This window comes from Egretta garzetta, unplaced genomic scaffold (assembly GCF_000687185.1).
Source record: "Egretta garzetta isolate BGI_Z169 unplaced genomic scaffold, ASM68718v1 scaffold474, whole genome shotgun sequence".
Taxonomy (NCBI): domain Eukaryota; kingdom Metazoa; phylum Chordata; class Aves; order Pelecaniformes; family Ardeidae; genus Egretta; species Egretta garzetta.
In genome coordinates, this window is record NW_009259524.1 from 1,868,423 (window position 1) to 1,884,227 (window position 15,805).

A 15,805-nucleotide genomic window follows, 5' to 3' on the forward strand; every position below is an offset into this window, starting at 1 on the left:
TTAACCATTTTGCTACAAATTAGGACATAGAAGTTATTTCAAAGATACTAGAAACAGAAGTTAAAAACCGCTTTCAAACATTGAATCTGGCCCAGGTTTTCCATATTCTTTTTAGTAGCAATCAGCCCAGACTCCATGCACCAGTCACCTGTTGAAAGCTACAAGAAATCTAAATTTTACAGAAGCAGTTTTAAGAAAGGAAACTTAAAATGGTAAATGTTATTCATGGCAAAGTACACAAAAATGTCCATTCCTAAAACATAGCTAAATACATACCTTTCTGAAAACAAGCCTACATGTTTCAAATGCATCTTACATTTTCCCAAGCCAGAAGCATGATGGTTTAGGATAAAAACTGTCTGTTTACATTGATTTAAAATTCTAATTTCATAATAAAAACAGACAGTAGTAATGGGTATCAGCTGCTTCCTGTGCACCACAATCACTGCAATTATCCTACCCAGCATCTTTATCTTGAACTGAACTTTTTTCTGAGGTCATCTGCTGTCATTTAATCTGAAGTTTAAATTTAGTGGATTTGAGAATTTATTTCTGTTGAGTTCTCTTCCCACCCACCTTTTCAACTATCCTTTATTTTCTCATGACAGAAATGGTAAACCACATTAACAGACAAATTGACCTAATTTTAACAAGAACATATTTGTGTTCTCCAGTGCCAGATCGACTTTCCAAGCCAGTACATGTTGCAATCTGACAAATATCTGTGTTACCACATGGCAGAAGATTGCATCCCATGGGTATGGCAATACTTCAGGTCTGTGTTGCTACTGAAAGAAACAAATCACTGAACTGCAACCCCGGCTCCAGCTGATTCACTATAAATTGTGAGCTACTCCATTGTATCTGCAGTCCTCCTAAGGAAGCAGTGTAACTTAGCCAGACCATAATAAAGCATCTTAAGTTCTCAGAAGCCTTATTTACCAATAAAAGCAGTGAAACCTATGGAATGCATTCTCCTGTTCCCCACTTCCATAGTTACCCTTTTGCTGTCATTGTGCAGAGAGGTAGCTGGAGGCTCTGTGTCAGACAACAGCTCCAAATTGTTTTCTGTGGTGCTGGCTGAAGATGCTCCATGCTTTTAAAGCACAGCTTACAAAGCAATGTATGTTTTGATAATACACAGCAAGGACAAACTGTGATAAACCAATTTTAGATTGGTATTCTTTCCCAGCCCTGCCACACACACTCTGCAGACATGACCTGTGAGATCAGCAAGAAATGCAGAAGGAAAGTTTTTATTTGTACAACAGCAGTGAAAGCAGAAAGAAGCTGTATGTGGTAATAAAACACCTTTCACCAGTTAAAACTTTTCAATCATTAAAGAAGATAAGAAAATGTTGAATTTGAAACCTTGCAGCTTTTTCAGTCACAAGCCTAAGCATTTCATTTATTTACCTGAAACTTGCCTAGCTTTTGTGCAAGACAAATTTCTGTAACTTATTTGAGTAATAATTTATATTTAAAAACTGCATGCGTTAAAACTTCTGGAAGATAATTTCTCCACGGCTTGAAATACCAAGAAGATAAAATCCAACTTAAGTTAGCCATTTCTCTTCATAGTGATAAACTGAAACAACCAGAGTTTTAACAAGGCTATCTTAAGAGTGTCATTGCAAGGATACGTGTGAATTGAAAAAAAAAAAAAAGAAAAAAGTAAAAAAAAAAAGAAGTAAAAAGTCCTTTAGTTGATAGCCACAAGTCTGCAGAGCCTAGACTTCTAAGCTCAACGTAATTGTAGTGAAGGCCTGTGAAACTGCTATAGCAACAACCACTCACTTGCACTAATGAAAAATAAGGTATTTTAAAGCCTATTAAATCAAATGTAGCTCAGAGCACCTGAAAGGAAAAATACTTCCTTGTTCCTTACCTTCCTTAAGGAAGACTGCCAGACCTAAAGAGTACAGTGTTTCTAACAGGTACCTAAGAAAAAAAAAACCACCACCACAACCCCACACCAAAAAAAAACAAACACAGAAAAAAAAAAATAACCCCTCTTCTGATTTTTTTTCCTTCTTTATCAACAGTTAGTACAATGCCAGAAAGAAAAAAAAAAGTTGCCAAATAAAACCAGTCTACTGATCTACAGTATGCACAGCAATACTGTGGCTAAACACTGCCAAACATTTAGCAAGTTTCCCATGAAGTCTAACATTTTAAAAGTTGCAAAATATATACACACACACACACACACACACACGCTAGCAAGGCCATCCTTAGACTTGGGAGAACTGGGAAACAACCTCTCAATGCTAACACCAACTTTAGCATTTAACAACACAAACAAAGCCAACAGCAGAGAGGAGGTCTAGTCTAATGCCCTTCTGATAGATATGACATTCTACGCTAACTTGGGACAGGCTTTTGTCTTTAATATACTAATTTATCTAGAAATTACAACAGCTTTCTCTACTCTTTATGAAGACTCATGAAATGAATGACAAACCAGTCTTTTTTTTTTTCAGTAACTGGTTCGCAGGTCAACAAGAATTTTTTGCACCAGTAACAACATTTTTAAAATTTGTAACAAGCCAGGTAGTATTAAGCTCTTACAGCTTACTCTAAGTTAGATGAAAACATTTTACACAAAACTGGCATTGAAGTCCTCCCACTGAAAGTCTTTAGACCTGTGCCTGTGAAATACAGGCACACTTGCCCACAGTTTCAAATCGACACTATTTATGTATTTGTACATGTATTGCTTTTAGATTTAACAGTAACTTCTATTTCTACTAAGGCTTCAGTCAAACAGAAGGGCAAAGCTCAGTACAATTTTTATAGCTATGTTCAGGAAGTATTAGTTGCTAAAAACAAAAGCTGGATCCACCCGAGGCTATTTGCAGTGCCACATTCCATGCTCTGAAGGCAAAAATTCCCTGCAGGGCAGTTCAGAGTCCGACTGTCAGACAAGCCCAACTTGTTTGACAAGACAGTTGTTTGAAGTCGTTAAATTTAACATGCAGTCACAAAATAGCCAGCCTGGTCTGACTACTGTGCGTAGCACTCAGTCAACCCTCAAAGTGGATTTCAGTTTAGAAGCACTACCATAAAATCTCACTGGCACTCGTCTTATGGTAACTAATCCCCCATCCCCAAGCATTATATTTAAAGTAAGAATAATCCCTTGGTGTTAAGGCTGAATTAGACCTACAAAAAGTAACGTTAGGAAATTAAACATTAAATACTGCCTTTAGATCACTGGTGAGTTTAATAGTCTTGAAACTAATTGAAGTAGTCTGCATAATGCAGAACTGTAGAACATTTCTCAACACTGTTTGAAATAAACTATTCATTGGGGGATTAGGAGGTTTGTTTTAAGGAAGCTTTTTCCTCTTCATGTTTTCAGACATAAAATGCAACATTTTCAGCACGAGACCTCCTAGCAGCGTTTAGTCTCAAAATATGCCAAAGTGCTTATGCTTTTTGTGAACCTTTCAAATCTGTAAAATGCCAAAATAAAACCTGAAGAGTTTCGTTATAGCAGCAATACTACAGTTAGAATTAATAAAAGATTTCATGATATACTCTTCTAAACTGGCTAAATTGCCTTGATAAATTCAACCAATCAATTCTAATTATCAAGGGGATCACCTTTGGGCAGAACTTTTCATTTTAATCACAATACTAATTTTTGAATTAGCTGTTGATCCGAAAGAAGAAAGGCTCCTGGCAAGCAATTATAAATCTTGTTTTCCAAAATTCACACGAGCATTCTCTTCCACTTCTCGAATTAAAAAAAAAAGGGGGGGGAGGGGGCACGTATGCTTTGTTTTATAAGTGGGAGTTGCAGTGAACCATGATAGAAACAACTACTTTGGGACAAATTAAAATAGCATTTAGCATAGAGATTTATACCAAAATAAACCTATAGCCATCAGTCACGATAGAATTTAGTTCACAAACATTAGAAGTCAAAGTCAATTTATTTCTTCTCTTTTCAAAACAAGAAAAATAATTATAATCTTCCACTAATGCCTAAGGTAATGAAAAAGACAATTATCTGAGAGCTGTTACTCAATTTCCTTTCTACTTCAGATGCCAAATAAAACTGGAAAAACAAAATGAATTAGTTTTCTTACTAAAATGGAAGCAAAGCCTCTATTTTTCTTGTTCTTTTTTTTTGTTGTTGTTGTTTTTGAATGACAATACAATTACAGACTTGTAGCTTGGAACTGGCATGTGACTGATGCCATCCATGAGATGAATCCAGTTAATCTGAACTCAGATTTTAATTTCTTCACATTTGATAGAAAGTACCACTAGGCAAGTTCCATGTACAAGCTGGCATATGGTATTTCAGCATTCTAGAGTCCACTGCACAGTGCACTTACCAGAAATTTACCACACTGTGACATATTACATTCTATTGACATTCACTTTTCCCATCAAAGTTGACATAATGAAAGAACCAGTAATAAAAGCTGGAAACCATATTTTAAGCCTAAGGGAACAAAAAGCATCCTAAATAATTCAAAGTGCAGTTGACACACCAGAAGGATGGGATGTCATCCAAAGAGATCTGGACAAGCTGGAGAGGTGGGCTTGTGTGAACCTCATGAGGTTCAACAAGGCCAAGTGCAAGGTCCTGCACCTGGGTCAGGGCAACCCCCGATACCTATACAGGCTGGGGGGAGAAAGGATCGAGAGCAGCCCTGCAGAGAGGGACTTGGGGGTACTGATGGATGAAAAGCTGGACGTGAGCCAATAATGTGCGCTTGCAGCCCAGAAGGCCAACCGTACTCTGGGCTGCATCAAAGAAGTGTGGCCAGCAGGTCGAGGGAGGTGATTCTGCCCCTCTACTCTGCTCTGGGGAGACCTCACCTGGAGCACTGTGTCCAGCTCTGGAGTCCTCAGCACAAGAAGGACATGGAACTGTTGGAGCGGGTCCAGAGGAGGGCCACAAAAATGATCCAAGGGCTGGAGCACCTCTCCTACAAGGACAGGCTGAGAGTTGGGTTTCAGCCTGGGAAGAGAAGGCTGCGGGGAGACCTTACTGCATAAAGGGGGTACATAAAGAGGGCCTATAGGGAAGATGGGGACAATCTTTTTAGCAAGGCCTGCTGTGACAGGACAAGGGGTAATGATTTTAAACTAAAACAGGGTAGATTTAGACTGGATATAGGAAGACATTTTTTACAATGAAGGTAGTAAAACACTGGAATGGATCACCCAGAGAGACGGTGGAGGCCCTATCCCTGGAAACATTCAAGGGCATGTTGGATGGGGATCTGAGCAGCCTGATCTGGTTGAAGAGGTCCCTGCTCGCTGCCAGGGGCTTGGACTAGATGACCTCTAAAGGTCCCTTCTGACCCAAAGCATTTTATGATTCTATTATTCTATGAAAATAGCATGATGTCAAAAGTCTACAGTGTCAAGATAAGCCTAAATTTAATGAAAATTCAAACTATAGCTTAGGAAAGGTTTAGAGTTTAATGCTTGATTGCTTTGAAACTCGAAATTATGCTGTCATTTTACATGAGAAAAGGGCTGAGTTTTAGCAACACCACACACAGAGCCAACTTTTGCCCCATCAAGTTTCTAACTTCCAGTGAGATGCAAAGAGACAGTAAGTTTAACACAGACAGACTGAAAGGAAGCAGGATCATGCTAAACCAGTAAAAATATCAGCCTATTATTTCACCGTATCAACAGCTAAGTATTGTCAAGTCTTTCAGCAGATAAAGGAAAAGGCTAAGAACTTGTGCACATTATCAAAAAGAAGCCTGTATTTGTTTCAAAGTGTCACATGATTACTTTAAACTGAATTCAGCTAAAGCAATTTTTTATTTCTTTAGCTATGGATTTGACTGTTTGGTTTTGTCTTCTCAGCCTCACCAGGCCTTACATTAACATTGCACTGCGGTTGAACTATACAAGAAGGTATAAAAAAAAACCCAAATCCACTTTTCAAAAGCACACTTAAAAAAAAATCAAAGACTCAAAAACTAGGACATAGCAGAACTTGCGTTACTTGTGCAACTGCCATTTGGCATCCATTCCACTTCTGCTGGTACAGTTTTTAAATTATTAGCACAGGTAAATAATGAGGTTAGATTTCTGCAAATAACACCCTTGTTCTCTATACCCTGCTTTATTCCCAAGAGCTTTAACCATCCAGAATAGTGAATGATGCAGGGTCCTGTGGAAAAAAACAACCTGTACGCAGTCATACGTGAGCCACTGTACTCACTGCCTTTTCTAAGACCTTTTTTTGTATTTTAAGTTATTATACACAACAATCATTAACGGACCATCCTTCTTGTCATGGTATTTTCTCTCCCAAATTCCAAGTTTGCCCTTGAAAGTATGTGAACACTATATATCTAACCAAAATTGTTATTAAAACAATAATAATTCAGGAACACCAAATAAAACCTTTTCCCTCCTTGCTTCTCATAACATGCTAAACCATTTAGCCTACAGTTGCCATGAAACTTCAGTCATTTATCAGGAAAAACATTCATTCCAGCTAGTCCTAAGTTCAGCAAAAGCACAGGTAAATGAGTACCAAGTTTTATATAATTGAATGCATTAGACAAACATTTATTGACAGAGTTGGTAAGGTGACTTACAAGCAGCCTGCATCTACCACAACTACTTTCTACAAAACTTATAAGGATTATGTCACTGGAAACTCTGGGCTGTTGCCCCACATATATCGTCGGTTAACATTTCCACTCACTCTTCCACAGAAGCCAAGCATTTACTCTTCCTGCATTATGCTTTTAGAATAAGAAGTTTCAATAACTTTTTTCCAGTTCCTAAATTCCCCTTCCACATTCCAAGTGAAAACTGGCAGTAAACCATATGAAGGTGCAATGTTTTCCTAAAACTATTACTAATGTTAGAATAATCATCTTGCTATCTTGTTAAAGGAATCCAACTCAAACTGCTTCATTTTCACTTTGCTTTTTATAGATGTTTCTGGAATTAATGCTAAATTCTTCTTTGCAGTGCAAGTGCTACCTTTTCAACCTCTGTCTTTGCTTCCTTATTAGTTTTTAAATGTCTTATGGGATATTCCTATAGGTTCTTAGGCAGATTCTGGAGAATGATAATTGACAATAAAAAGAGTATCAATTCTCCCTACATTCATAATTAAAAGCAAACTCATTCACTGTTTTCATTCAGACTTCAGGAACATGTCCTCAAAGATTTGTCTTCATCCCTATGCCCCCCCTCATACCCCCCCACTTCAGTCTAAAAGCCAGAATTTCTAGGACTGGTTATTTAAATAAAAGTGTATTTCCTATGTTAAATTGCTATCTATTAGATAATTAAAAGCTTAGCATCTGCTTTGATTTTATGCTCTTTTTGTACTATGTAAGAGTAATATTTAACCATTAATTTATTTTGAGGTTCTGTTTGTGCCTCCCTCAAGTGTCCTTTGGATAAAGCATTCAAAAGCCTTTAAAGCCTTTGGAATTTAACCTCTTAAGTATCCTCACTGTTTTAAAATATGCTCTGCTTTTAGATACTAATATAATTAGCCATTCTTTCAGTTAAATGTAATTCCTAATTTTACACATCCATAATTAGCAGTGTTACTTAATGGTCAAACAATTATTTAATGCCACTTATTTCTACCTTACTACAGGTACATGCAATCCTCAATCATAAATCAAACAGATAGATTATCATAAATGCATTAAATATCAGAGGAAGCATCACACACAAATATTTTATCAGCACAGAAATCTAACAGCTAACATTTAGATTTGCAGATGCATGGAGGAGCCTTAGTGAGATGTCACACTTAAAACAGCATTTATGATGAGAATAATCATAGTTTTCAATTCTTGGTGTTTCCTGTTGTCTCTTCCACCCTCCCCTACTGCAGCCTCCCTCCTTCACTAGAAGATAAATTAGAAAAGTTATCTGAACAAATGATTTAAAAAAAAACCCCAAAATTATTCCTATCTGCACTGTTGAGATGTGCATGTTCTGATGGTTTTTTTTCCTTCTTATATGCATTTCTTTCATCAAGAAAGGCTCAGTAATTAAAGCAGCTCTTCTCTCTTCTATGGCAGCTGTTTAACCATTCTGAAGCCTGTAAATATTTTAACAGTATCTATTGAGAACATTTGGACTCAGGCATTAAGCTACAATGCTGTTCAATGGGCAGCTGGCAGGCCTTTCTCTCATTTCCATATTACAGCACAAACATATCACATATTTGAGCTTATTCTGCAATATTCTTTTATCAGGACACATGCTATCCCCAGATCTGAACCAGATGACCAAGTTAAAAGTGCCATAACTCAGATACCACACAACAGCCCATTGTTTGTTAAATTCACTCTTATATTAGTACATCAACACACAACCAGAAGCCTGTGTTTCTAGCTTTGTGACAAATCGTTCCATTTAAGAGACACTTGATTCTTTGATTTCAAGTAAAAGCTTGATCCAAAATACATTTGTTGGTATGGTCTCATTAATTCTGTAAAGCACTAACCCACAAACCTGTGGACATGTAGGGATTTCAACCGCATGCTGGACAAGAGTAAAACCCTGAATCTTACAGCAAAAGCATGGACAAACCTCAGATGCTTTTTTATCTAAAAGTTGCAGCTACGTACATGTATTGCCAAATATATTACAGAATTGTAAGAAACAAAAATAATTTCTCCATAGCTTGCAAAATATTATGGTTTTCTTACATCTCTGTCGTTTAGATTTATCTACAGTTTCATTTTAACTTGAAGTCTGCATTCTCCGTGGCAGTCCCTGTTCTGTGTCTGAACAATCATGAGCGCAACATCGCCTGGTCCACAATTAAGGAAGGTAAAGGCTACTGTAAGTTAAGAGACTAATGTCTTGTATATACACATCAGTTATTTATACAAGTTCTATATTAGTAAATATCGGAATTATGTTAGTTCTTGGACTATGAGACATCTCTTTAAATAGCAGACAGTAAATTCAGAATTGAAGACCAACTGTTCCTGTTTATCTATATCCATTCTTAGTTCAGCACCTCATAAAGACAGAACAAAGATATTTTCACCAACACATGGCCACAAGTGACTGGTGACATGCTCTTTTACAAATTACACTCTCTCAGAATGCACAGATTTATTTAAAACAATCTACAGAAAAGGTATTTTACACAGCAATTGTTTAATAAATCTTCACTCACTAGTTTTAGCAGAGGCATGAATTTACATGACTGACTTATGAAAAACTGCTTTTACTGAACATTTAGTTTGCTCAAACATTCGCCTAGCTGTAAGCTGAATATTTCCAATATAACAAGGGCGATATATAGTGATGTGATATGAATTACAGACAAATCAGCTATTGCACAAGAAAGACGACAAGTGCAAGCTAAGTCAGGATGAGGTCATATTTGGGATGCAAAGGTCAGTGTTTCACACAAGGCCTGCAGTATTATGTCAAAGATTGTATTCTTATTACATTATATTTACATGCATCTCACCACAACTGAGCGTCATTTTTGCTCAAATCACATTTCTTTGAGAAACACAACTACAACAACATTTAGGTGAACAAATTCAGTTCAACCATATGCTTTATGCAGCCCAACAATAGCCATATCTAAAAACTGATCCGATCATAAACTTTTTTAGTTTATTTACAAATACTCTTCAATTTTATACAGGGACAGAGGTCAAAAACATCTTGCAAGCAAAAACTCACGTTCTTTAATATAAACTGATGAACCATCCCTTGTAATTTAGTAATACTCTTCCAGAAGGTATATCTTTGCTGTCACTTGTTGAACATGACATTAAATGCCCCAATCTTTTGATGCAGGTAACGGAGGGATTGAATTGAACTAAAAAATATTGTCTGGGAAGCAGTACTTTGTAAAACGGTAGTGAAGGGATGCCGACAATATGGCAGGACCCCTTTTGTCAGTGACAGCCAGTCAGTAGGTCAGCTTTGCAAGACCGTAACACCACACGCTGAGAAAACTGGTACGTTCTTGCTCCAAGCCAACTTTCTGACTATCAAAGATTACCCTCTTTTCATGTTAGTTTTGGCCAAACACAAGGTGGCTGATGCTAACAGAATCCTCCCCAAGGAGCACATCCTTGAAAGGAGCCAAAGGCACATACATTTATTCTCATAATTCAAGGTCAAATATATCTCAGTTCTATATAGCATGTTAGAATTAAGACACAGGAACAGGGAACGAATGGAAATTATTCTCTTTTGCAGACTCTTCTCACTTACAGCACAGAGTACGCATTAATTGAAATGACCCGTTTAGTCCTCAGAATGCAAAATTAAGTTTAACTCAAGCCAATAAATACACATGTTTATATGTTAAAGCTTGAGCTTCTAAGTATTTGCATTGCATTGATAGTAGACACAGCCACATTATTACAGAAAAGGTAGCACTGCTAGCACGCCACAGTTTGCAGCACTTCACTCATCAGAGTGGTCTGCTCCTAACATAGAAATCGTGATTTCTCCAAAGACCACTTATTTTCTCATTCAAGTAGTCTTCTGATTCCTGTAAGGCAGCCTATAAGGACCCCAAATGAGGAAAAAATAACTCAAAGTAACAGGACTTCAACCACTTTAGGACATTTTGAAGATAATGTATACAGTGACATGTAATGGTTTTTTTCTGTCCAGCTTTTGATCTAGTACTAGAAAATGCTCTCCTATAAAAAAAGCACATCTCTTTCTAAGCTACAATATTAAACAAATTATTTATAATATATAGATAACCCTCACTATGCCAGAGAAAACTACATCTTTATCTCAATACAATCAGATTTTGTAAAAACAAACAAGAAATACAGCACAACATAAGAAAACACATTCAAGATGACAGCTTATACACAAGTCTGCTGCTCTTAACACAGCAAGGGATGCGATTGTCTCAGCTATTTGCATTAATAAAGACCAGAACGTTACGATTAGCTTTACAACTGCTAATGCACAGGGTCCCTACTGGATTAATAACACCAAGGTTGAATGTTCCCTCTTTGAAATGTGAAGCACAGGGTAGAAGCTGGCTGAAGAACATACTCACAGTTTTCCCTTCTGACTATATCGCCTACAAGATAAGGCAGTGGTTACATGAAATCAGGGCTTTACTGAAGATGAAGAGTGTAAGAAAAAGCTCAGAACCATTGTAATACAATGAAAACTGAAGATTTTCCAAGGTGCATATGCCAGCTAAGTGCCTGCATTTATGCCTTTGAAATCCCTCCTGAAGACAATTGGGGATATATATTTTTTTTATAGAGGAGAAAAATCTCTTTCCATATAAAAGGGTACCTGATCACTTTCTGGGTAAAATAAAAAGTGTCAGAAATCCTGACATGCTTTATGTCTAAAGGTCTGAAATACCTCCCAGAACAACTGGGGGAGATTAAAAACACAGTTATAATCTTACAGATAAGACAGACATTGAATCTCTTTAATTTGAATCTGCAGTAATAGTTACTTCAGATGATTTAAAACAATTTAAAACACAAATTAATTTGTATATGATACATAATTAACACCTAAGAAAAGGTTAATCTATGCTGGTCTAAGGCTACAAGGCAAAACCGGTAAAGTTTACCTCAGTCACATGAGCATGAAAAGGTCACAGACGCACATGAAAGCATGTCTTTTCCCCAAACTACTTCAGCTCTTCTCCTGCTGTACACTTAAGTTAGTAAAGCAATTTCAGGTACCTGCTGCATATGCATTTATATAAGCAGTGTTTCATGCTCCTGTGTAGGTTATTGAAGGCTTTGTACTGACAACCAATATGCTTGATACCACCACTGTCTACCTAGGCTACTGGAGAAAATTTTTCCTAGTGACTTCTATAGAAAGGACCTGCGTTACCTATTCTACACATAATTCAATTACCTTAAAATGCACACATTCCTACATATGGATGAGAGGAGAGCAGCTTACATCAATATCAATATTCAAGTGAATAACAGCATTGTGCATTAACAAAGAATGGAGCAGGGAAAAAAAACAAACCAAACAATACCATTTGAAACCAAAAAACATCAAAACATGCCAGCAAGTTGCATCCTTAACAATGCTTTCTTTGCAGAAAGTTTGACATCATCATTTTAAAAAGAGAAAAAAACCAAAACACAACAACAAAAAACTCAAGGCAGGAACAGCTCAGACTATTAACAACACAACACTGTGACATAGCCCCAGTGACTCAAATCTAAACTTCATTAATTTAATGAATTTTTAAACTGCTTCCATGCAACATCAAAAGCGTCATAAAACGTGTGGCTACTACTTTCATCAGGCATCTTAAACGGCACACTAATCTGCAGCTTTGTAGCTACTGACCTATAGGGTAGCTTTTAGGGGAACAGAAGCAGGAAAAAAAAACAAAAAAAAAACAAACCAAACCCCAACCATAGAAACTGCCAGATGAAAAACAACTGAATAACAACTAAAAATGAACTTTTGCAGCCACCCAAACATAATCTTGAAAGAAAGAAAAAAAGAAACCACTTCATACATGGCATCATCCAAAGACTGCTTCTGCAGGGATCCTAGTCACATGCTGCTGTCTGCCCAAATCTCCAATTGCTAAACTGCACAAGAGGCAATGAAAATAAATACCTACCTTATGTTACTTTGCACAAAAGTAATTGCTGCAACTGACACCTGATGCTGCCAGAGATGTCAAGTGATCACAAAGAACAGGAGTCATGACCCAGGATAGATGGTAAGATGGTAACACAGCATTATCTATCACTTTAAAGCCATGAAAAGCCTTGCTGCTGTAGCATGGGGTGCTATATTTAACATACTATCACGAAGGACTTGATTATCTAAAAAAGGCAAGACAAACAAGACTACTCATTAGCAACAACCTGAAGCATCACACAAAAAGGAGCTTGGATTTCACTGTTTCCTTAGCTAATACCACCGCAAAGGCTAAAGCCACATATTTGGGATTTGTGGCACAACAAATTCCCACCTTACTCAGCTGTGACTCTCCAGCAGATTTTGTAGGTTGGAGAAATTGCCTAGCTTTCCTTCCCAGGATGTCAGCCACAACAAAGTCATGACAGTGCAACATACAGGATATGATACTACACTTCACTGGGCAGTCCCCAGTACAGAGAGACTTCTCCCTAAGCCATTATATCCTGTCACTGGTGATTATTTATTGCTACACCTTCTCATTGTGCTAGATGCTCTAAGGACAACAAAGTACAGCACACAGATGTTTTCAACACATGACTGAACAATCTAATTTACATTAAGGCTTCACAACATTTTACATTCTAAGACTTAGCTTCTTCAGTTGCTCTCAACTTCACCAAACTTAATCCAAGATGAAACACTTATGCTGGATGCCTGCCTCAAGCAGAATGATATATCCTTTTAACCTGAACCAGTTGAGAGAGAGAGAGAGAAGAAAAAAAACAGTTTTGTGTCCAGCACATCTTCAAAAAGTGAAGACTCCTTTTTTGGAGTCACTCTAGCTGCCTTCAAATTCTTAAGACAAGCTATTTTATTTTAAAAAAAAAATCCTACTTAAGAGCAAGTCCTCATCAACATAGAAATCCACCTAATCGTGCCCTTAATATACTGATCTGGAAGAAAAAAGGCCAAAAAAAAAAATCAACAATGGCTAATGGAGGCTGAGTATACAAAAAGATTTTTTATTAATAGTCTATCCTCCACCACCTGAGAGCTGACTAGACTGTGCACACATCATTCCCATAAAGAAATGGAACATCCTTTAAGTGATCTAAAGCACACATTTTAACTTGCACCCCTTTATTTATGCAAACTTCCTGCTAGCATGCAGACAACATGGAGATGGAAAGCATACAGTCTGAATGAAAGGTTCAAGCAAAGGGGGAGAAGGTATGAGACAGACAAAAGAATTTTATAAAGAAGTAGCGAGGAAAGAAACAAAGACTGCCTGGGCAAAGAAAGTGAGAGCTTGGCTCATGTCTGCAGCCCTGTGCCTCCCAAAGCTGAGGAAAGCTTGGATTCTTGGAGTCTGTTCCAAGTTTCTTTGTTCCTTCTCACATCGATGAACTCACTGGCAAAACATCCATCTCCTCCAGTGCTAGTCTTTTCCTACTGCCATTGGCATTACTACATTAGTTTAAAAGGCAAAGGTCTATGCAAATATGCTTCAACCCAACAGATCACCCACACGGGTAGCAGTAAGAAGTCATACCATGCTGTTACGTTTGCACTAGTTTTATTTTTAACTACATATGGAGCATTTGGGTTGCAAACACACGCACAGAAACTGAGAAAAGCTGCAATTAGGACTGCTTTGTGCAACCTTCATCCACTGCTTTGTGCACTTGCATTATTAATATGGTCTGTACTTAAAATCTCACATTCTATGCTCTTGAGATGGGCTTTCTCTAGAAATGAACTGGGAAGAGCAGCAAGAGAATGTTTGTGCTACCCTTAATGTCCCACTAGTTTGAAAAGCTAAAGAAACTGTAATACATACAAAGCATGACACTGCAAAGAGAAAAGTCAAAACAAAACCAGAGAATAGTGGCACCAAAAGCTGTCCTTGCCACTGCATTCCTATATGACAGTAGGCCAGTCCTTTCCCCTGCTTTTACAGTTATTTTTTGTATGTTTCTTATTTTATATATATCTATTTTGATAGTCCGCAATCCAATTTGTGTACATACTCAGCACGCCTGGCAGCAATCGGGACCTGTGCTTTAACCATATGAGTTGCTTTACCCCGTAAAATGCAGAAGACAGGACAGTATTTTAACAAGATTCCTGCCAGGTGAAGGAAATTCGTTGTTATTAATGGAGTACTCGGATGTCATGGTGATAACCAGCAAAGGAAGACTTGAGAGTAACTTAATAAATCTTCTCTTTGGGAAGGCTTTCACTAATATAGTTTAATTTAAACTAGAGCTGCCCAGAAAACAGTAAGTATAAACCTAAATACTAGACAACAGTGAATAAAATGAATACAATACATCTTCATGCCGTGGCCCTAACAAAGCAAAGAATTATGCGAACATATGCATTCACATAGTTAAAAGATATAGCTACAGTAACTGAGCCATGAACACTGTGCAAGTCACACCTCACATACAAAAAAGCCCAACCTGAACAGCAAATCAGGAAATGAAGTTGTAAATAATCTAAGTGCAGTTATACCTATATATAACTATATACAGAACCTAGACAAATCTATGCAACTTCTAAGAAAAAAAAAAAGTGTTAAAAGATGTTACAGATACATTTAAAATACCTGACTTCCAAACAAAAGAGGAAAGAGACACACAAACAACCGCCCCCCAAATATTTACCTTACTGCAGTAAAGCATCCAAAGCTCATACAGCCTCTCTCTGGATGCCATTCCTTCCCTTCCTCTTTTCGTCGATACCAGCTACTTTTATTCAAGATCCTACCATGCTCAGTTCCCTGGTGCTCCGTCCGCAGTTTTTGCTTTATTATTACAGTTATATCATAACCCGAGAAGTCAAGGATGAAAATAACAGGCTCTCAGTCTCTCCTTTTCGGGTAAACAACGTAGCACAGCACAAGCAACTGCAGACAAGTGTCAAGCATGTCCGTTCTTCTCCAGCGTTGCTTCGGTTTTAATCTCTGAAAGTGAAAACATACCCTTCAGGCCTTTGGTGGAGGAAGGAAAAAACAATTCCGTACTCAAAGCCCACCGACGGCCTCGGGAATTACGCGGCGGCAGGTCGCATCGCATTCGCCTCTGACATTATTACCCCTAACACGGAGAAATCTACAGTTTCTAATTTTCGTGGCACTTTCTCTTTTTTCCAGGCAGCCAGCGGGCGGGGAGGGGGG

The 15,805-nt window shown here is 37.6% G+C and overlaps 1 protein-coding gene across 1 annotated transcript in view; it reads right to left on the minus strand.

Moving 5' to 3' along the window:
* The window catches only part of NBEAL1 (neurobeachin like 1), a 93,510-nt gene extending 77,907 nt beyond the window's left edge, over positions 1 to 15,603 (minus strand). Inside the window, 1 exon segment of the mRNA XM_035893044.1 lies at positions 15,294 to 15,603. Within this exon segment, the coding sequence (XP_035748937.1) occupies positions 15,294 to 15,344 (51 nt within the window). The 5' untranslated portion in view covers positions 15,345 to 15,603.
* Between the last annotated feature and the right edge of the window lie 202 nt (positions 15,604 to 15,805).